Genomic DNA, 23,267 nt, shown 5'->3' with positions numbered 1-23,267 from the left:
TTTAACTGTTATCTACATAGTTTAGCAGTTAGGAAAAAAAAATTGTGTTTTAGATATTAAGGTTATATTACACATGTTTAGATCTATTCAAAGACAGATTCAAGACATCTATTCATATAGGACAAGTCAAACCCCATGTTTGCTTCACTTAATATATCTGGTCATTATAAAATAATACAGAGATAGAAGCTCACCTGAATCAGAACTCAGAAATCTGATAAGATACGGGAGGCCTTTATGTTCTCTGACAGCTCTTTGGTTGTTTTCATTTCCTATACATAATACTCGTATGCAGTTCATTACATTTACTAGCACATTTTCTATGTTTAAGTTCAATAGATTTATCAGACTTGGGATTCCATTCTAAAAATAAACAAAAAATATTACATTTGAATTAGTTTAAGATAAATGTAATCTTTATTTAGAAATACAAGTTGGCTGGACGTGGTGGCTCACACCTGTAATCTCAGCACTTTGGGAGGCCGAGGCAGGCGGATCACGAGGTCAAGAGATCAAGACCATCCTGGCCAACATGGTGAAACCCAGTCTCTACTAAAAATACAAAAATTAGCCGGGCGTGGTGGTGCATGCCTGTAGTTCCAGCTACTTGAGAGGCTGAGGCAGGAGAATTGCTTGAACCTGGGAGGCGGAGGTTGCAGTGAGCCAAGATTGCACTATTACACCCTAGCCTAGTGACAGAGAATACTGTCTCAAAAAAAAAAAAAAAAAAAAAAGAAAGAAAGAAAGAAAGAAAGAAAAAGAAACACAAGTTTGTAATCTTTCTTGCTGTAAATAACTATTTAGGAGAGAATGAGTGCCACAAACAAATGTGTCTACTGGTAAGATACATTATGTGACAGTTAATACAGCTATCTAAGTGAAGTAATTAAGATTAATTGAATATATTGCCCCATTAGGAAATATTTGCCATTGTAGACACTGCACTGGTAATTGGTAAACAGCAAGAAGCAATCGACATATAGTAACTTAAGAAAATACTCCCTCTTCTACTTCTGGACTGTACTCAAATGCCAACTTCTCAGTGGAGCATTTTTCATCAGGCACGCCCTCTCGCTCCCTCCTCCCTGCTGTATTCTTCCCTGAGAAGAATCATCCATGCCAGTATTTCTGGGAGTTTTGTCATTGAATAGCAAAGTGGGTTTCTATTTTTGTAACTTCTATATGAGGGAGTTATTGTCAGTCAAAAATAATGGTCTATGAAAAAAACTTACATATTTGGCAATAACATCCTTGTTTTCACATTGAGCAATATCATATAAAATGACAGCACAGCGAGAGTGTACTTCAGGCTCATCACAAACCAGTAGGTTGATTAGAGATGGAATGCCTCCCGCTTCTACCAAAGCACGCACTGCTCTTTTGTGGGTTGAGATATTACTCAGTAACCCAACAGTTTTGCACTGCAGTTTTATTTTGGAACTTTTTAATAGATTGATTAAGGCAGGAATGGTGCCTGTAATGAAAAGAGCAAAAAAATAAAAAAGCTTGAATTATTGGTAACCATTTTAGTCAATATATCATGGCAATATTTAAATAATATTTATGGGCATTATAATATAAATAATTATGAAATAATCATATAAAATATTTATAAAATTATCATTTGAAACTATATGAAGAAACCTTCCATCTTGTCTTTGGTATGGGCAGCTCTCATTGTTCATACATTTGATTTTCACAGAGCGTGATCATGCATTTTATGTTAGTAACCTTAAGCCACCATTGAAACACTGAATTCTGGCTTAAGATTATTGATAAATAAATTCTTTGTGCTACCACATGGTACAGTTCAGTTTTGGTTATTGCATCAACTTTGTATGGCACTGCTTATGCAATTATTTGAGCATTTTATTACATTTTATCCTTATTTTATACCAGCATGTGAAAAACAAAAAGTGCTGAATCTAGTAAAATGCAACATTAGTCTCATTAATTACAATTGGCTCAAAGATAGAAATCATTGGGCATGGTGAAAATAGAAAATCTGGCTTCAGTTTGATGCCTGTTATACTTACATCAATTCAATGATAAGCAGAAAGCACCTTATAGGACACACACAAAATGACAGAAAATATAATAGATATAATAAAGACCATATTTATTTAGCTACCTGAAATGAAACATCCCTCGTCACTTCTTTAAGTCTATAGTTCACCTTTTGGATATAGAGCTTTTTGTACAGATTTTCAGGAACATATTAGGGGACTATCTGTGATAAATCAAATTTTAATTTATTCATTTAATATTTATGGAGCATCTCGCGTGCGTTCAATAACCACATTACGGTAGTGGCTACCATATTGGACATTTTCAAATAGAACATTTTCTTTGTGTGTGTGTGTGTGTAGATAGACAGATAGATAGATAGACAGATAGATAGATAGATAGACAGACAGACAGATAGATAGATGGAGATATAGATAGACATAAAGACAAAGACAGGGTCTTACTATGTTGCCCAAACTGGTCTCAAACTCCTGGGCTCAAGCTATCCTCCTGCCTTGGCATCCCAAAGTGCTGGGATTACAGGCACGGGCCACCATGCCCAGCCGAACATTTTCAACATTTCAGAAAGCTATTCTGGACAGCGCTATTCTCAAAACAATCCTATGGGGTAGAGCCATTTTTTTTATTATTATTATACTTTAAGTTCTAGGATACATGTGCACAACGTGCAGGCTTGTTACATAGGTACACATGTGCTATGTTTGTTTGCTGCACCCATTAACTCCTCATGTATGTTAGGTATTTCCCCTAATGCTGTCCCTCCCCCTGACTCCCAACCCTCGACAGGCCCTGGTGTGTGATGTTTCCCACCCTGTGTCCAACTGTTCTCATTGTTCAATTCCCACCTATGAGTGAGAACATGCGGTGTTTGGTTTCCTGTCCTTGTGATAGTTTGCTCAGAATGATGGTTTCCAGTTTCATCCATGTCCCTGCAAAGGACATGAACTCATCCTTTTTTATGGCTGCATAGTATTCCATGGTTTATATGTGCCACATTTTCTTAATCCAGTCTATCACTGATGGACATTTGGGTTGATTCCAAGTCTTTGCTACTGTGAAGAGTGCTGCCATAAACATACGTGTGCATGTGTCTTTATAGTACCATGATTTATAATGCTTTGGGTATATACCCAGTAATGGAATTGCTGGGTCAAATGGTATTTCTAGTTCTAGATCCTTGAGGAAACGCCACACTGTATTCCACAACGGTTGAACTAGTTTACACTTCAACCAATAGTGTAAAAGCGTTACTATTTCTCCACATCCTCTCCAGCATCTGTTGTGTCCTGACTTTTTAATGATTGCCATTCTAACAGATGTGAGATGGTATCTCATTGTGGTTTTGATTTGCATTTCTCTGACGACCAGTGTTGATGAGCATTTTTTCATGTGTCTGTTGGCTGCATAAATATCTTCTTTGAGAAGTGTCTGTTCATATCCTTTGCCCACTTTTTGATGGGGTTTTTTTTTTTTTTTTTCCTTACAAATTTGTTTACGTTCTCTGTAGATTCTGGATATTAGCCCTTTGTCAGATGGGTAGATTGCAAAAATTTTCTCCCATTCTGTAGGTTGCCTGTTCAATCTGATGGTAGTTTCTTTTGCTGTGCAGAAGTTCTTTAGTTTAATTAGATCCCATTTGTCTATTCTGGCTTTTGTTGCCATTGCTTTTAGTGTGTTAGTCATGAAGTCCTTGTCCATGCCTATGTCCTGAATGGCATTGCCTAGGTTTTCATCAAGGATTTTTATGGTTTTAGGTCTAACATTTAAGTCTTTAATCCATCTTGAATTAATTTTTGTATAAGGTGTAAGGAAGGGATCCAGTTTCAGGTTTCTACATATGGCTAGCCAGTTTTCCCAGCACCATTTATTAAATAGGGAATCCTTTCCCCATTTCCTGTTTTTGTCAGGTTTGTCAAAGATCAGATGGTTGTAGATGTGTGGTGATATTTCTGAGGCCTCCGTTCTGTTCCATTGGTCTATACCTCTGTTTTGGTAACAGTATCCTGCTGTTTTGGTTACTGTAGCTTTGTAGTATAGTTTGAAGTCAGGTAGTGTGATGCCTCCAGCTTTGTTCTTTTTGCTTAGGATTGTCTTGGCAATGCAGGCTCTTTTTCGGTTCCATATGAACTTTAAAGTCGTTTTTTTCCAATTCTGTGAAGAAAGTCATCGGTAGCTTGATGGGGATGGCATTGAATCTATAAATTACCTTGGGCAATAATGGCCATTTTCACAATATTTCAGGAAATCATGGATTTCCTATCCATGAGCATGGAATGTTCTTCCATTTGTTTTTGTCCTCTTTTATTTCATTGATCAGTGGTTTGAAGTTCTCCTTAAAGAGGTCCTTCACATCCCTTGTAAATTGGTTTCCTAGGTATTTTATTCTCTTTGTAGCAATTGTGAATGGGAGTTCACTCATGATTTGGCTCTCTGTCTGTTATTGATGTGCAGGAATGCTTGTGATTTTTGCACATTGATTTTGTATCCTGAGACTTTGCTAAAGTTGATTATCAGCTTAAGGAGATTTTGGGCTGAGATAATGGGGTTTTCTAAATCTACAGTCATGTCATCTGCAAACAGGGACAATTCGACTTCCTCTTTTCCTAATTGAATATCCTTTATTTGTTTCTCTTGCCTGATTGCCCTGGCCAGAACGAAGTCAACACTATGTTGAATAGGAGTGGTGAGAGGGGGCATTCCTGTCTTGTGCCAGTTTTCAATGGGAATGCTTCCAGTTTTTGCCAATTCAGTATGATATTGGTTGTGGGTTTGTCATAAATAGCTCTTATTATTTTGAGATACATTTCATCAATACCTAGTTTATTGAGAGTTTTTAGCATGAAGGGCTGTTGAATTTTGTCAAAGGCCTTTTCTGCATCTATTGACATAATCACGTAGTTTTTGTCATTGGTTCTGTTTATGTGATGGATTACATTTATTGATATATAGATGTTGAACCAGCCTTACATCCCAGGGATGAAGCTGACTTGATCATGGTGGATAAGCTTTTTGATGTGCTGCTGGACTCGGTTTGCCAGTATTTTACTGAGGATTTTCGCATCGATGTTCATCAGGGATAGTGATCTAAAATTATCTTTTTTTGTTGTGTCTCTGCCAGGCTTTGGTATCAGGATGATGCTGGCTTCATAAAATGAGTTAGGGAGGATTCTCTCTTTTTCTGTTGATTGGAATAGTTTCAAAGGAATGGTACCAGCTCCTCTTTGTATCTCTGGTAGAATTCAGCTATGAATCCGTCTGGTCCTTGACTTTTTTTGGTTGGTAGGCTATTAATTATTCCCTCAATTTCAGAGCCTGTTATTGGTCTATTCAGAGATTCAACTTATTTCTGGTTTAGTCTTGGGAGGGTGTATGTGTCCAGGAATTTATCCATTTCTTCTAGATTTTCTAGTTTATTTGTGTAGAGGTGTTTATAGTATTCTCTGATGGTAGTCTGTATTTCTGTGGGGTTGGTGGTGATATCCCCTTTATCATTTTTTATTGCGTCTATGTGATTCTTCTCTCTTTTCTTCTTTACTAGTCTTGCTAGCGGTCTATCAGATTTGTTGATCTTTTCAACAAACAAGTTCCTTGGATTCACTGAATTTTTGAAGGGTTGTTGGTGTCTATCTCCTTCAGTTTTGCTCTGATCTTCGTTATTTCTTGCCTTGTGCTAGCTTTTGAATTTATTTGCTCTTGCTCCTCTAGTTCTTTTAATTGTGATGTTAGGTGTCGATTTTAGATCGTTCCTGCTTTCTCTCTTTTTTTTTTTTTTTTTGAGATGGAGTCTGGCTCTGTAGCCCAGGCTGGAGTGCAGTGGTGCGATCTCGGCTCACTGCAAGCACCACCTCTGGGGTTCACGCCATTGTCCTGTCTCAGCCTCCCAAGTAGCTGGGATTACAGGTGCCCACCACCAAGTCTGGGTAATTTTTTTTTGTATTTTTAGTAGAGATGGGGTTTCACCATGCTAGCCAGGATGGTTGCAATCTGCCCACCTCAGCCTCCCAAAGTGCTGGAATTACAGGCGTGAGCCACCGCGCCCGACCAATTCCTGCTTTCTCTTGTGGGCATTTAGTGCTATAAATTTCCCTCTACACATTGCTTTAAATCTGTCCCAGAGATTCTGGTACATTGTGTCTTTGTTCTCATTGGTTTCAAAGAACATCTTTATTTCTGCCTTCATTTTGTTATTTACCCAGTAGTCACTCAGGAGCAGGTTGGTCAGTTTCCATGTAGTTGTGCGGTTTTGAGTGAGTTTCTTAATCCTGAGTTCTAGTTTAATTGCACTGTGGTCTGAGAGACAGTTTGTTGTGATTTCTGTTCTTTTACATTTGCTAAGGAGTGCTTTACTTCCAACTATGTGGTCAATTTTGGAACAGGTGCAGTGTGGTGCTGAGAAGAATGTATATTCTGTTGCTTTGGGATGGAGAGTTCTGTACATGTCTATTAGGTCCACTTGGTGCAGAGCTGAGTTCAAGTCCTCAATATCCTTGTTAACCTTCTGTCTCGTTGATCTGTCTAATATTGACGGTGTGGTGTTAAATTCTCCCATTATTTATTGTGTGGGAATCTAAGTCTCTCTGTAGGCCTCTAAGGACTTGTTTTATGAATCTGGTTGCTCCTGTATACGGGTGCATATATATTTAGAATAGTTAGCTCTTCTTGTTGAATTGATCCCTTTACCATTATGTAATGGCCTTCTTTGTCTCTTTTGATCTTTGTTGGTTTAAAGTCTGTTTTATCAGAGACTAGAATTGCAACCCCTGCTTTATTTTGCTTTCCATTTGCTTGGTAGATCTTCCTCCATCCCTTTATTTTGAGCCTATGTGTGTCTCTGCACATGAGATGGGTCTCCTGAGTACAGCACATGGATGGATCTTGACTCTTTATCCAATTTGCCAGTCTTTGTCTTTTAATTGGGGCATTTAGCCCATTTACATTTAAAGTTAATATTGTTATGTGTGAATTTTATCCTGTCATTATGATGTTAGCTGGTTATTTTGCCTGTTAGTTGATGCAGTTTCCTCCTAGCATCAATGGTCTTCACAATTTGGCATGTTTTTGCATTGGCTGGTACTGGGCGTTCCTTTCCATGTTTAGTACTTCCTTCAGGAGCTCTTGTAAGGCAGGCCTGGTGGTGACAAAATCTCTCAGCATTTGCTTGTCTGTAAAGGATTTTATTCCTCCTTCACTTATGAAGCTTAGTTTGGCTGGATATGAAATTCTGGGTTGAAAATTCTTTTCTTTAAGAATGTTCAGTATTGGCCCCCACTTTCTTCTGGCTTGTAGAGTTTCTGCTGAAAGATCCGCTGTTAGTCTGATGGTCTTCCCTTTCTGGGTAACCTGACCTTTCTGTGTAGCTGCCCTTAACATTTTTTCCTTCATTTCAACCTTGGTGAATCTGACAATTATGTGTCTTGGGGTTGGTCTTTTCGAGGAGTATCTTTGTGGTGTTCTCTGTATTTCCTGAATTGAATGTTGGCCTTCCTTGCTAAGTTGGGGAAGTTCTCCTGGATAATATCCTGAAGAGTGTTTTCCAACTTGGTTCCATTCTCCTCTTCACTTTCAGGTACACCAATCAGACGTAGATTTGGTCTTTTCACATAGTCCCATATTTCTTGGAGACTTTGTTTGTTTCTTTTCACTCTTTTTTCTTTAAACTTCTCTTCTTGCTTTATTTCATTAATTTGATCTTCAGTCACTGATGCCCTTTTTTCCACTTGATCGAATCAGTTATTGAAGCTTGTGCATGTGTCATGTATTTCTCGTGCCATGGTTTTCAGCTCCATCAGGTCATTTAAGGTCTTCTCTACACTGTTTATTCTAGTTAGCCATTCATTTAATCTTTTTTCAAGATTTTTACCTTCCCTGCGATGGGTTTGAACCTCCTCCTTTAGCTCAGAGAAGTTTGTTATTACTGACATTCTGAAGCCTACTTCTGTCAACTGATCAAAGTCATTCTCTGTCCAGCTCTGTTCCGTTGCTGGTGAGGATCTGTAATCATTTGCAGGAGAAGAGGTACTCTGGTTTTTAGAATTTTAAGCTTTTCTGTTCTGGTTTCTCCCCATCTTTGTGGTTTTATCTACCTTTGGTCTTTGATGTTGGTGACCTATAGATGGGGTTTTGGTGTAGATGTCCTTTTTGTTGATGTTGATGCTATTCCTTTCTGTTTGTTAGTTTTCCTTCTAACAGTCAGGTCCCTCAGCTGCAGGTCTGTTGGAGTTTGCTGGAGGTCCACTCCAGACCCTGTTTGCCTGGATATCACCGGCAGTGGCTGCAGAACAGCAAAAACTGCAGAACAGCAAACATTGCTGCCTGATCATTCCTCTGGAAGCTTCGTCCCTGAGGGGCACCCGCCTGTATGAGGTGTCAGTCGGCCCCTACTGGGAGGTGTCTCTCAGTTAGGCTACAAGGGGGTCAGGGACCCACTTGAGGTGGCAATCTGTCCATTCTCAGAGCTCAAACACCATTCTGGGAGAACCACTGCTCTCTTCAGAGCTGTCAGACAGGGACGTTTAAGTCTGCAGAAGTTTCTGCTGCCTTTTGTTTAGCTATGCCCTGCCCCCAGAGGTGGGGTCTACAGAGGCAGCAGGCCTTGGTGAGCTGCAGTGGGCTCTACCCAGTTTGAGCTTCCCGGCTGCTTTGTTTACCTACTAAAGCCTCAGCAATGGCGGATGCCCCTCCCCCTGCCAGACTGCTGCCTTGCAGGTCCATCTCAGACTGCTGCGCTAGCAGTGAGCAAGGCTCCGTGGGTGTGGGACCTGCCAACCCAGGCGTGGGATATAATCTCCTGGTGTGCTGCTTGCTAAGATCGTTGGAAAAGCACAGTATTTGGGCGCGAGTGCCCCATTTTTTCAGGTACAGTCTGTCACAGCTTCCCTTGGCTAGGAAAGGGAAATCCCCCAACCCCTTGTGCTTCCCGGGTAAGGCGATGTCTGCCCAGCTTCGGCTCGCCCTCCATGGGTGGCACCCACTGTCCAACCAGTCCCAGTGGAATGAACCAGGTACTTCAGTTGGAAATGCAGAAATCACCTGTCTTCTGTGCCAGTCACGCTGGGAGCTACAGACCGGAGCTGTTCCTATTTGGCCATCTTGGAATGGACCCCAGTAGAGCCATTTTATTAGTGAGTAAACTAAACTAAGAGAGGTTAAGCAATTATCTTAAGTTTTAAATGCAGAGCTAGTTACACACCAGACCTGACACTAAATCTGCTATTTTTAATTTCAAAAGTAAATTGTGCAAAGTATAGAATAGGAATAATTTCTAAATGAAAGTAAATATAAAAGTAGTGTGGTAAAGTAATTTAAAAGTTAAATTAATACTTAACATCAGTTTTTAATTTTTTGAGCTTTTAGACAAATAGAATTGATATAGTTTTTTGATCCTGTGCAGCTTCCATGTGGAAAATAAAATATATGGCTGACAGGTAAATGAAGTGATCTTAGCAAAAGAAACCTAAAATCTACTAAAATTTTTCCTTTACAATCAAAAATATATTTAAAAATGACTGATGAATAAAATATAGCTCTACATAAAATAGCATTAAAAAAAGATAGTTAATAGAGTTTGCATCACCTGCATCCAAAATACATCTCCAGTATTGATCATTTGCTAAGCAAATTACTTCCAAGGACATGACAGCCATCATCCTTCGTTTATAGCTTTCAGACTGTAACATTTCTGTTTAAAGTGTTCAACAGAAAAACACAGCTGTAATTTATACAAGAGGCAATGAAATGCTTGATTCTGTTTTTTGTACCAGCTAAGTAAAACCAAGGGTTGAGGTCACCACTATTACCACCAACTGCATGCATTAAATTCCCCTCTGTGCACAGCTCCCTGTGAAGTAGTGACAAATTCCATCAGCCCATGATCTTTGAGGTTTATAGTCTATATAATTAAGTGAAAAAATCCTGAAATTTCTTTTCTTCACATGGGGTCTCAGTTTGTTGCCCAGGCTGGAGTGCAATGGCATGATCACAGCTCACTGCAGCATGAATCTCCCTGGGCTCAGGTGATCTACCATCTCAGCCTCCCTAGTAGCTGAGACTACAGGCGTGCATCACCACACCCAGCTAATTTTTGTATTTTTTGCAGAGACGGCATTTTGCCATGTGGCCCAGGCTGGTCTCAAACTCTTGGGTTCAAGCAATCCACTTGCCTTGGCCTCCCAAAGTGCTAGGATTACAGGCATGAGCTACTATGCCTGGTGGAAATTTTTAATCTTTGGTCTGAGTGACTTAGATGGGGTGGTCACATACTTCAAATTCCCTTGGAAAATAATACATCTCTCTTGGCTAAAATTAGTTGTTAAATAAAATTTGAATGTGGGTTTTCAAGAATAGCAAAGTAATCCACAGTATTGTCAATAAAAATTTAATATCCATTAAATTAGGTATGAGGCTTTATACATTTCCTGAGTATAAAAAAGATACTTTAAATAAAATCTTGGATGAACTTGTACTACAGACAGAAGATATTACAAATATACATGTCTATTGTGCTAGGAAAAAACACACAATCTTTTCCTCATATCTTTAGCCAGCTACTCTATTACCAAATCTGTCCTAAATCTAGCTTGGCTCTACCATTCCATGGCATTCTCTTTTAAAATTCAGCTTCTACTCCAAGAACTCATCCTGAGACCTCTAATAAACTGATTTTTCTTTTACACATAGTGGAAATGGGTAGTGTGAGGAGGGAGAGCTATTGCAGGGCCCAAGGCAAAACAGCAGTGGTCAGATGCTCACTGTTATTTGTTCTGTTTGTGTCATTGTCAGGACTTCCCCCACAATGGCTGTAGGAAGCAGCAGCCCTGGTGAATTTTTATGTGCTTTTAGGCCATTCCTGTTAGGGGGCAGAGCTTCCTACTATTAAGGTAGGTTTTTACAATCATTTAGTCTAGTAAAAGTAACAGGATGATCCTCTCACTTCCTCCTAACAAGACTACGAAATGATACAAATACACACAAATAAGCATTGAAAACACTTTCCAATATCTCTTGGGGCTCATATCCAGTATTTGGGATATGTTCCCAGTACCTAGTAAATTCCAGCGTCAGGTATTGAGCCAGACTTCTTGAATCAGTAGAATGGGGTTAAAAATCTTAAAAACATATTTTATCCTATCCTAAAATGAGTTGTTGGAAAAAAATCAGTTCTCATTCTCCAATTCATTTCTCTTATTTGGCTTTAGTTTTTTATTTTTATCAAAGTGATGCATGTGCATGATTCAGAGTTAAATGTTACTAAATGGCCTATAACAAAACTTAGTGGTTCCTGGCCCCACCCTCCCAACTTTTCTGTGTTCATCACTCCATATACAATCGGTTTAGACTCTTCCCTATAACCCTCTATGATTTATAAATCTCCTTATTTCTACATATTTATACACATTGCTGTGTTTTGCTACATTGATTTAGACTTCATTGACTTCATGTTATGAAAAATAGGAAATTACCTCTTTCAACATTGCTCTTTCCTCTTCCCTTTCTCCATATTTATAGCTTTTAGATAAATCAATGTTAAGTGTTTACATGATGTCTACACAATTATTATTCACAGCTGAACACTTTAATGTACTATGGTTGTGTCTCCTTTTTTTTTAAACAGGTAATAATTTCCTTATTTTATTTATTTATTTAATTTATTTATTTATTTTGAGACAAAGTCTCACTCTATCACTAGGATGGACTGTAGTGGCACAGTCTCAGTTCGCTGCAACCTTTGCCTCCCAGGTTCAAGTGATTCTCCTGCCTCAGCCTCCCGAGGAGCTAGGACTACAGGCACGTGCCACCACACCCAGCTAATTTTTGTATTTTTAGCAGAGACAGGTTTTCACCATGTTGGCCAGGATGGTCTCCATCTCTTGACCTCGTGATCCACCTGCCTCGGCCTAATAATTTCCTTATTTTACAATAGTGCCCCCCTTATCTGCAGAGGATACATTCCAAAACCCCCAGTGGATGCCTGAAACTGAGGATAGTACTGAACCCTGTATATACTATGTTTTTTCCCAGACAGATGCTTCTCAACTTATGATGTAGTTATGTCCTGATAAACCCATTGTAAGTTGAAAATATTATAAATTGAAAAGCATTTATAAACCTAATCTGCCAAACAGCATAGTTTAGCCTAGCTTAACTTAAATGTGCTTGGAATACTTAAATTAGCCTACAACTTGGCAAAATGATCTAACACAAAGCCCATTTTATAATAGAGTGTTTAATAACTCATGTAATTCATTGAATACTGTACTAAAAGTGAAAAACAGAATGGTTGTATAAGGACTGCAAGTACAATTTCTTCTGAATGTGTATCACTTTTGCACAATTATAAAGTCAAAAACCGTAAGTCAAACCAGACTGTCTGAACATACACATCTATAATAAAGTATGTAGGCATAGTAATAGCTTAACAATAACTAACAATAGATTACAACAATATACAATAACAGAAGTTATGTGAATGTGCTCTATCCCTCTCTCTCAAAATATCTTATTGTCCTATACTGCAGGTAACCGAAACCATAGAAAGAAAAGCTGCTGAGAAGGGGAGACTGCTGTATTTCATCTGTTTAGTTTTCCTTGTACCTACTGATAATTCCTCCCATCTTTTTCCTCTAGACTGGATGCACAGTTCCATTCTGGAACTTCCCCTTGCTGTCTTCCTTGAAATTCCCTATGCTTTACGCTTGGGTAAGGTTCCCAGTTTCCCGGGTCCCTCTCCTTTCTATTTCTTAGGGAGAATTCTAGCCTTGGCATCTTTAGGTCTTTCCTAGTTAGGCTCTGAGGAGAGCACTCCTAATGGGCACTGCCAGTTCTCAAGCTTTTTGAGGATTTATGGTGTGAGTCCAAGAGGTTCTCAGCTTTCCCACTGTTGGCTTGGAATGATTTTCTCTGGCTGGCTAAGTCCTAAGTCTTGCTTTTCTGTTTCCATCTTCCAATATTTTATTGCTGTTGCATCCTTTCTTGTTTTCCCTTGAATGCTTGTCTGCTGCTGGTGGCATTATTAGTATTGCTTAATCTCCATGTACTTTTAGGGGGGTCTTGAAAGGGAGTAAAATTAGATATGTCCATATAATTGACCTAGTGACCCCTACCCTTATTTTGGCTAGACTGAATGCAAATTTGAAAAAAAAAAAACAAAGAACGAAAACAAAATCTCCAACAGAATTTTTCACAAAACATTCGTCAAAATATAACAAAAGATTTTGCCAAATTTGTCTCTAAAATTAGGAAGCAAGGAATAAGTTGGAGGGAATATTTTTCACTTAAAATTTCCTCTTTCCTTTTTTTTTTTTTTTTATGAAGAAAATGTTCGAACTTCTGGAGAAAGTTGGAAAATAAAAATAAATATAATTGTGTAAAATATAGTCTGTTTGGGTCACAGATCTTTGATTTTAACTTGGAAACAAAACTACATTTGCATACACAAAAATGCAGCTCTTTATTATTTGTATTTTTATTTCTGGTCTTAATAAAATGTTTATTTCATGATTTTTAAATATTTAAAATATAATGCACGTATTATTTTGTTTTCTCTCAGAGTATCAATAATTAAACTGAATAATAATCAGAACATGTATTTATAAAGAGATTATACTCTATACTCACCTACCAAAGTTTTCCACACTGGGAGTTCGGGAATATTTAATTTTATTATATATTTGAGAACCTCTGTATGAAAGGTTAACACTGATAAATGGATTATATTATTTCCTTTAGTATCTGTTTTTCTCCAGTTAGCACCGATAGAAAACAGGTACTGAATAGTGTCCAGTGCTCCTGAAGTGGCAGCAAGTAACAGTGGAGTGCACTGATTTCTAAAAATTAAGAAACGTAACAATTAAACACACATAGAGTGTCAAATTTACTTTTTGTAAAACTATTCAAGCTGCAATTGGAGGCAGTCTGACTTACACCACCACCTTTTGTTCTTAGGAATTCTCATCTTCTGTATTCTACATGTGAATTGATTTGCCTCCCTTGCCATGCCATCCTTACTATGGCTCCCTACCCACCCAACTTAATTATCATGCCTTATAATTTGTTTGGAGGATGATAATGCACAAAGTTCTTACAATACACTGTCCTATTTAAGCCTCACAACTACTCCGTAAGTGAAGGAAAAAGCAAGGCAAATATCATCAGCCCATTTTACAAATGATGTAACTGAGGCTCAGGAATTAATTACACCCATTGCTTCATGTCCAGTTTTCAAATCCCAGCTTCCTCATTGTGGCAGAAACTAACAGTTTTGCTCAAAAACCCCATTATCTGATTTTTAGATAGTGAAAATACTTTGTTTGGCTATCCAGTGCAATATTACATTTCCCAGATGCTGCTGCTTCTTTTTTGTTGTTGTTGAGATAGAGTCTCACTATGTTGCCCAGGCTGTAGTGCAGTGGTGTGACATCAGCTCACTGCAGCCTCTGCCTCTCTGGTTCAAGTGATTCTCATGCCTCACCCTCCAGAGTAGCTAGGATTACAGGCATGGACCACCATACCCGTTTAATTTTTGTATTTTTAGTAGAGACGGGGTTTTGCCCAGACTGGACTCAAACTCCTGACCTCAAGTGACCTGCCTGCCTTGGCCTCCCAAAGTGCTGGAATTACAGGCATGAGCCACCGCACCTGGCCTCTTCTTTCTTCTCATGGCCAGACATGATGGTGAAAGCAGGAGTTGCCATCTGAGGGACACCAGCTTCCTCTGGTGGCTTCCACATGTTCAGAGCAACAAGAGGAAGCTGATGTCTCTTATACTGTCAAGCTGTTATACTAGCCCTAAACCACTGAATAATAGTGGAAAGGTTACTCGAAGACCTAGAAAAACCTGAATGAACCTATGCCTAAATCAGGCTCAGAGATCCAAAGTAATGACCTGGTCTTTAGATTTCTAGCCAAGAATGTACCTTTAGGAGAAGTTACACCTTTACCCTAAATGCTGATCCGCAGCTAAACTGTAAAACAAAAGAGTGTTGGGATTTTTTAATTTCAAAGTTATTTTATTCTTTTTAATGTATTTCTCTTCCAGATATCACTAAATATTTCTCCTGTAATCCAAAGCCTGTCCCCTTTGATCCGAAGTCCTAGGGCTGCCTCCTGGTTGTGTAGGATCCAGTTTAGAGCAACTCTCTCCTCCCTAGTCTCAGGCTTCTTCCAGGGCACTAAGCAAAGCATTTAACATGAAAAATTAATCTGCGGAACCATATTACTGGAATAAGGTTAGGAAAAACTCCCCAGGGATTAGTCTTTATTCTTCCAGAAAACATGCATAGGTTAATAGAAGCTCTTGTCTTTAGAAATTCTAATGATAAATGGTAGAAGGAGACAGTGAGTAGAAAGGACAGCAAAGTAAGCCTCACATACCTTTCAAATCACCCATGCCTATCGCCTTTTAATGGCAGTGTGTGCGGCAAACCATGAAAAGCAGAAATTTATATTCTATTTAATTTTCTTTCTTCTTGTTTTTTTATTATTGCCTAGACATCAACCTCAACCTGATATAAATGCTTAATGACTTACTCAGCTGTTGCCTCAGCTTCTAGCAAACTAGGATCCTTCCTACAGAGAGCAATAATGATGCAAACGTTGTCATAGAAAGCGGCAAAGTGAATTGGCATCCAGCCTCTTTTTTCAGAAAGCGTGTAATCAGCTTTGGAACACAGTAGACAGACTGTTGTTTCTAATGAGCAAGCCTGTGCGGCAAGGTGTAGAGGTGTTGGACCTAGAATGGATGGACAATTACTTCAGTGATCAGAGCACTAACATTCCTAAAAAAAAAACCTAAATGCCTTATTGATATCTATCCACAGAGCTTAGTATTGTATGGTATAAAATCTCCAAAGTAAGTACTAAAAAAACATTTAGACAACCCTATATTCCTTTAACTCGGGATTAAAAATCCCGACCGCTAAAAATCCATACTTAGAAACAAAAAACAAAAAACAAAAATTTTTTAAAATCTGTATTTCTTTATAAGCAAAGAAGAATGAGTAACATTTAAAATATTAAATATTTGAATAAAATAAAATGTTAAATATTTGAAAATTTAAGTAAATGTGTAAAATAGTCTTATGGTAAATTATTTCTTGTTTATTTTCTATTTTACTCATGTTTTTTAGTTGAAGATAAGATCCTTTGAAATTCATATATATATATGTTCACAAAGGCCTCTATGTCACTAAATCCAATGGGCATTTTTCTTTTATTTTTTTCCAGTGCACATAGATATTTATTATTTGGGTAGATTCCCAAAAATGGGCTGGGTGCGGTGGCTCTTGCCTGTAATCCCAGCACTTTGGAAAGCTGAGGCGGGTGGATCACCTGAGGTCAGGAGTTTGAGACCAGCCTGGCCAACATGGTGAAACCGGGGTCTACTAAAAATACAAAAAAAAAAATTTAACTGGGCATGGTGGCGCATGCCTCTAGTCCTAGTTACTTGGAAGGCTGAGGCAGGAGAATCGCTTGAGCCTGGGAGGCAGAGGTTGTAGTGAGCAGAGATCATGCCATTGCACTCCAGCCTAGGCAACAGAGCGAGACTCCATCTCAAAAAAAAAAAAAAGAAAAAAAAAATCCCAAAAATGGGAGTTGCTGGGTTAAACTGTATAATCATCAACAGTATCATTATTACTGGTAATAGATATTACCAAATTATTCTCCCAAAGCATAATAGCAATTCATACCTTTACCATGTGATATGGTTTGGCTCTGTGTCCCCACCCAAATCTCATCTCAAATTGTAATCCCCACATGTCAAAGGAGAGAGGTAACTGGATCATGAGGGCAGTTCCCCCACGCTGTTCTCATGATAGTGAATGAATTCTCACTAGAGTCCAACTGTCATTTTTCATTTCTCATCTTACTTATTTCTCAATAGTATTTTACACCATTGACCACTTCTTCCTATTTAAAATAATTTCTTCTCTTGGCTTTTGTGATATCACACTCCCAATTTTTGTTCAGTTTTACTGGTTACTCCTTGGCAGTCTCCTTTGGAACCTTCTCATTGTCCTACTATCCAAATGAACTTTAAGGCTCAATCTTGGGCCGTTTTCTTTTCTTAGTGGCTTTGCTTACCATATACAACTTGATGACTCCAAGGATTATGTCTCTAGATCTGATTTCTTCTGATTTGCAGATCTATATCTTTGACATCTCGTAAAGCATCTTCACACATCCCCTCAAACTTAATATATTCAAAATTGAACTACTATCCTTCCCTCCAAACCTGGTTCTCTTTTATTGCTTCCTAAATCAGTGAGAGATATGATGATCCAGCCAGTTGTACAGACCACAAACCTGGAAGACTCTTTGGCACCTCCCTCTTATTTCCTTCTCCATAACCAGCCCATCACCAAGTCTAAAAATCTCTAGAACCCATCTCTACCACCACTACCATCCTAATCCAAGCCATAATCATCTCCCAACTGCTATCCCCATCTTGTTTTGCCCTTATCCAACCCAGTTTTTCAAAATATAAATCTGATCTTTTCATCTCCTTGTTCAATGGCTTCTCAAGGCCATCTGATTATGAGGAACAGTGACAGGATCCACTGGCTCCAACTTAACTTGAAGCACCAGCTACAACTACCTTCTTCACCTACCTCCCAGTAAAACCATGCATACCTTGTTCTCCTCATTCTGGCTTTCTTGTAGCTCCCCAAATGTAGCATAATCACACGCCGCAGGTTACCCAGGAAAGTACTGGTCAAGTACTTCTCCCCCTATACCTTACCATTACATTATTAAAGGCCTATTTACTATAGTTTCTTTTACCTAGTACATCAAGTTCAGCTATCAAGAAAAATTTAGAAGGCATATTAAAAAAGCAAAAAAAAAACATAGTTTAAATAATTATGTGCTAGCATAATTATTAATAGTGCCCTTTCACTTTCAAGTCTCCCTGATATGGATGATGAATTATCTGGTCACCCTGGACTATTCCTGTTCTCTGACACCTTCCTTCTCCCAAACAATTCCTCCCTTACCAGGATCTAGCTAACTCCTAATCATTTCTCAGTTTAAAAGATATTTCCTCAGTGAAGCACTGTTTTCATTAAATCTCTGCCATCAGAAACATCCAGTGTCCTGCCTTCATAGTTGGAGGTTGATATTATAGCCTTGATAGTCTATAAAATTTGATCCAAATCTATTTATTTAAAATTATTGTTTAGTCTTCCAGTTTCTGGTCCAGGATTTAAGGAGCTTAGAAGTCACCACTTCATCCTAACAACAAGTAAAAAGCTGAACCAACCCTAAATAAATCAACAGCCCTTAAGTTTGTCAGATAAGGGAGGTAATGGGCAAACTGATACCCTCAAAATTGGAGAGACAAGTGGATTCAGAGAGTCATAACTTAGTAGAGCAGAAACTCACAAGCAGAAACTTTCTAAGGAATCATTACTGGAATAAGAAAACCTTAACATTAATTCACAATTGCTAGAAGCTCCGTGTGGACAAGTATGAGAGTTAAAAACTCTAGAAGGATCCATCATAGTGGGGCCCCATGCTTTCATGTGTTTTACCTCTAGGAGTTTTATCAGGTCCTTACGGTGAATATTGAAGAAAAATCCCCTCATACTTCTAGCCGGGGGAGGGAGAAAAGGAACCATTTTGAAATATTCCAAGGCATTGTGTTCTTAACAAGACCTGCTCTCAAGAGAAACTACTTTACCAGAGCCTAACCTATTGGGCTTTTATCAGACCCTAACCTGCTGGGGTTTTATCAGAACCTAACCTACCTAGGGAAGGGAAATGCCCAACTCCAGTCACCTCTAACCATCCTGACTGGCCTAAGGGACAGGGGGAGAGGACTGAGAAGCACTGGTGAAGTTCAAAGTATAGGGACGCAGGCTCACCAAGAGACTGAGACATAATCATAAGATGATAGAATGCTTCTCCCACTATACCTTACCATTACATTATTAAAGGCCTATGTACTATAGTTTCTTTTACCTAGTATATCAAGAAAAATTTAGAAGGCATATTAAAAAAGCAAAAACCGTAGTTTAAAGAGACAGAGCAAGCATCAGAACCAGACATGGCAGGGATGTTGGAATGATCAGACAGGGAATTTAAAACAACTATGATTAATATGCTAAGGGTTCTAACGGATAAAGTAGCCTGCAAGAACAGATGGGCAATGTAAACAGAGAGATGGAAGTCCTAAGAAAGAACCAAAATGACATGCTACAGATAAAAAACACTGTAAAAGAAATGAAGAATGCCATCAATGGGCTTATAAAGAGATTAGACACAGCTGAGGAAGGAATCTCTAATCTCGAAGATGTATCAGTAGAAACCTTCAGGCCAAGGCACAGTGGCTCACTCCTGTAATCCCAGCACTTTGGGAAACCAAGGCGGGAGGATTGCTTGAGCCCAAGAGTCTGAAACCAGCCTGGGCAACATAGTGAGACCTCATCTCTATAAAAAATAAACAAAATTAGGCTAGGCACGGTGGCTCACGCCTGTAATCCCAGCACTTTGGGAGGCCAAGACGGGCGGATCACGAGGTCAGGAGATCCAGACCATCCTGGCTAACACAGTGAAACCCCGTCTCTACTAAAAAATACAAAAAACTAGCCGGGCGAGGTGGCAGGCGCCTGTAGTCCCAGCTACTCGGGAGGCTGAGGCAGGAGAATGGCGTGAACCCGGGAGGCAGAGCTTGCAGTGAGCTAAGATCCCGCCACTGCACTCCAGCCTGGGTGACAGAGCCAGACTCCGTCTCAAATAAATAAATAAATAAATAAATAAATAAATAAATAAATAAACAAAATTAGCCAGGCATGGTGGCATGGGCCTGTAGTCCCAGTTACTTGGGAGGCTGAGGTGAGGGTCACTTGAGCACGGGAGGTAGAGGCTGGAGTAAGCCAAGATCATGCCACCGTACTCCAGCCTGGGCAACAAATACCCTGTCTCAAAAATAAAAATAAATTAAAAAGTCTAGGGGGAAAAAAAGAACAGAAAGAGAAGAAAGAGAGAAAGGAAAAGAAGAAATATTTAAAACAATAATGATTGAGAATTTTTCCATATTAATGTGACATATCAAACCACAGATTCAGGAAGCTCAGAGAACACCAAGCCAAATGAATGTCAAAACAAACAAAAAACTACACCAAGGCATATCATTTTCAAATTACAGAAAAACAAAGATAAAGAAAATAATCCTATTTACTGCAGCACTATTCACAATAGCCAAGATTTGGAAGCAACCTAAGTGTCCATCAACAGATGAGTGGATAGAGAAAATTTATCCATTCATGTAGATACACAATGGAGTAGTATTCAGCCATGAAAAATGAGATCCTGTCATTTGCAACAACATGGATGGAATTGGAGGTCATTATGTTAAGTGAAATAAGTCAGGCACATAAAGACAAACTTTGCCTGTTCTCATTTATTTGTGGGAGCTAAAAATTAAAGCAATTGAACTGATGGAGATACAGAGTAGAATGATGGTTACCAGAGGCTGGGAAGGGTAGTGGGGGGAAGTGGGGATAGTTAATGGGTACAAAAGAGAAAGAATAGATAAGACCTAGTATCTGCTAGCACAATAGGGTGACTATAGTAAAAAAAATTAATTGTATATTTTAAAATAACTAAAAGAGTATAATTGGATTATATGTAACATAAAGGATAAATGATTGAGGTGATGGATACTCTACTCTGATGTAATTATTATGCATTGCATGCCTGTATCAAAAAATCTCATATACTCCAAGTATATATGCCTACTAAGTACACACAGAAATTAAAAATTATTTTAAAAAGAAAACAATTCAGAGTAACACACATTACTAATAGAGAAGCAAAATAAGAATTATACCCAAGTTCTCCTCAGAAACTATGCAAGCAGGAAGTGAGTGGAGGAAAAAATAAAGTGTTGAGATAATGGAACCACTAATCTAGAATTCTGTAACCTGTAAGATTATCCTTCAAAAATGGATGAGGAATAAAGACTTTCTCAAACAAAAACTGAGGGAATTTACCACCAGTAGACCTGCCTTGCAAGGCATGTTAAAAGAAGTTGTCCAAAGAGAAGAAAAATGATATAGGTCAGAAACTTACATATACATAAAGGAAGGAAGAGCATCAGAGAATAAAAAAAAATGAAGGTCAAGTAAAATGTTCTCTTTGTCTTAATTGAGCTAACAGATAACAGTTTGTTCAAAATAACATTATCATGCCCAGTACAGTGGCTCACGCCTGTAATCCCAGCACTTTGGGAGGCCGAGGTGGGTGGATCACTTGAGGTCAGGAGTTCAAGACCAGTCTGGCCAACATGGTGAAACCCTGTCTCTACTAAAAATACAAAATATATACGGTGTGGTGGTGCACATCTGTAATCCCAGCTACATGGTAGGCTGAGATGAGAGAATCGCTTGAACCTGGGAGGCGGAGGTTGCAGTGAGCCAAAATCGCACGACTGCACTCCAGCCTGTGCAGCAGAGCAAGATTCCATCTCAAAATAAGTAAATAAATAATAACATTATCAACAAAGGGTTTGAATATAGATATAGATATATACATATATATGCTTATGCATAAGTGAAATGAATGACATTTATGAAATGCATGACATATATATGCTTATGCACAAGTGAAATGAGTAAATGAATGATAGGTGGGAAGACTTAGGAATATTTTGTTATTATAAGGTACTTACACTATCTGTGAAGTGGCTTAGTGTCATCTGAAAGTAGACTTGGAATAATTGTAAATTAATGTTGTAAACTCTAGGGCAATCACTAAAACAAAAATGTAAAAAGCAGTATAATGAATATGCTAAGATAGGAGGAAAAAAACCCTAAAAAGGAGAAGGAAGCTGATAAGCTGGCTGAGGAGCATTAATCATGAGGGGTCCTTGTGGCAAACTAAGCACTTGTCCTCTATACTGTCCCTCTCCTTGCCCCAATCTGAAAAACTTCGGTTTTCTGTGTAGACTACCTTAGAGCCTTAATTGAAGACATGTTCTGTTTGAAGAGTATTTAAGGTTTCCAATAAAATGTACACCCCTCAAGAAAAGTTTCCTGAGCACCTATGAAGGCCAAGTGTTTTTCTGGGTGTTAGGAAACTGGCTAACAAAATAGACCAAATCCTTGTCCTTTATAGAGCTTTATACTCAAGTGAGGGAGACTAACTAAATAAATAAATGTATATAAGGTAGCCATAAGTGATACTTAGAAAAGAAAAAAAGAGAGCAATAATGTAGGAGGCACACTATTGTTACTTAACTGGAAATTTCTACAGGGTGAATGGGACAGGTAAGCTTCCTTTTATCCCGCTCCAGGTCCACTCACCTCCTTTACCACTCTGGCTCTCCTGCACCTGCAGAAAAAGCAACCCCTGTCCTCTGGCTCCTTGTCAGTATCTGCCAATGGGTAGCCCTGGCAGGAGACTGGAGGAGGAAGAATGAGGTCGGGCTCCCTCTCTGAGGTCATCTCAGGTTTGCTGTGCTCCTCCTCAAACGGAAGATGGCCAGTTTAAGTAACTATCCCCTCCCCCTTGACAATTCAGGTCACTGAAAGTAGTTTCTTCAAAACAAAAGCCTTTTTGAATTCTCTTATACAGAGTGCGAAGGTATAGCCTCTTAAATATAGACACAGAAAGTATAACCTCTTAAAATTTTGTTTTTCTCCGTATCCAACATTTAGGTTAAGTTTACTACCTCAGTCAAAAATGACTCATTCCTCAGACCTCATAGATTGTTAATGCCACTAGACAGCAGCAAATCTAAATTATATTATAACTTTTCTTTTTTTTAAGTTGTAGAAACCACTTTTGGGCCTGAATTCATAAAAAATAGAGGTGACAGCAAATTCCACAGGAAAAAAAAAGAGAAAACTCCCCAAACTGAAGAGGAGTATCAATAAATAACTATGAGTAGAAAGTAATTTATACTTCAAAATGAATACAAAACATCATTATGCAACATTCTGATGCAACAGCATTTTGGAGATTATATACTATAAGAAAAGTTCTAATATATGCAATAGCCTTTTTAAATGCACCAAATATTTTATTTATGTCTTACCATTTCTTTCCTTTTTTACTTCTACTTTGGATGACTCTGTTTTAAAAGGGAATGCACATAGAAGTATGATTATTAATATACAGCGGTTTCCTAAGTTGTTCAAGAAGACTCATATGAATAAGAACAAAATGACTATGTAGATGTATCTGGCAAGATTACATCAAACGGTGTTGAGAATAACTTTTGGTCAAGTCATCCAGGCATG

At 38.5% G+C, this 23,267-nt stretch overlaps 1 protein-coding gene across 1 annotated transcript in view; it reads right to left on the bottom strand.

The window, feature by feature from the left end:
* ANKAR (ankyrin and armadillo repeat containing) overlaps positions 1–23,267 on the bottom strand; it is a 71,728-nt gene that overhangs the window by 25,327 nt on the left and 23,134 nt on the right. The window contains exons 8-12 of the mRNA XM_025405476.1: positions 15,553–15,754; positions 13,642–13,850; positions 9,602–9,706; positions 1,233–1,474; positions 195–363 (exon numbers count right to left, since the gene is read on the bottom strand). Of these exons, the coding sequence (XP_025261261.1) occupies positions 195–363; positions 1,233–1,474; positions 9,602–9,706; positions 13,642–13,850; positions 15,553–15,754 (927 nt within the window). The remainder of the gene's footprint in view (positions 1–194; positions 364–1,232; positions 1,475–9,601; positions 9,707–13,641; positions 13,851–15,552; positions 15,755–23,267) is intronic.

The sequence above is a fragment of the Theropithecus gelada genome, chromosome 12, assembly GCF_003255815.1.
Source record: "Theropithecus gelada isolate Dixy chromosome 12, Tgel_1.0, whole genome shotgun sequence".
NCBI lineage: Eukaryota > Metazoa > Chordata > Mammalia > Primates > Cercopithecidae > Theropithecus > Theropithecus gelada.
This window is presented reverse-complemented; position numbering and strand designations above follow the sequence as displayed.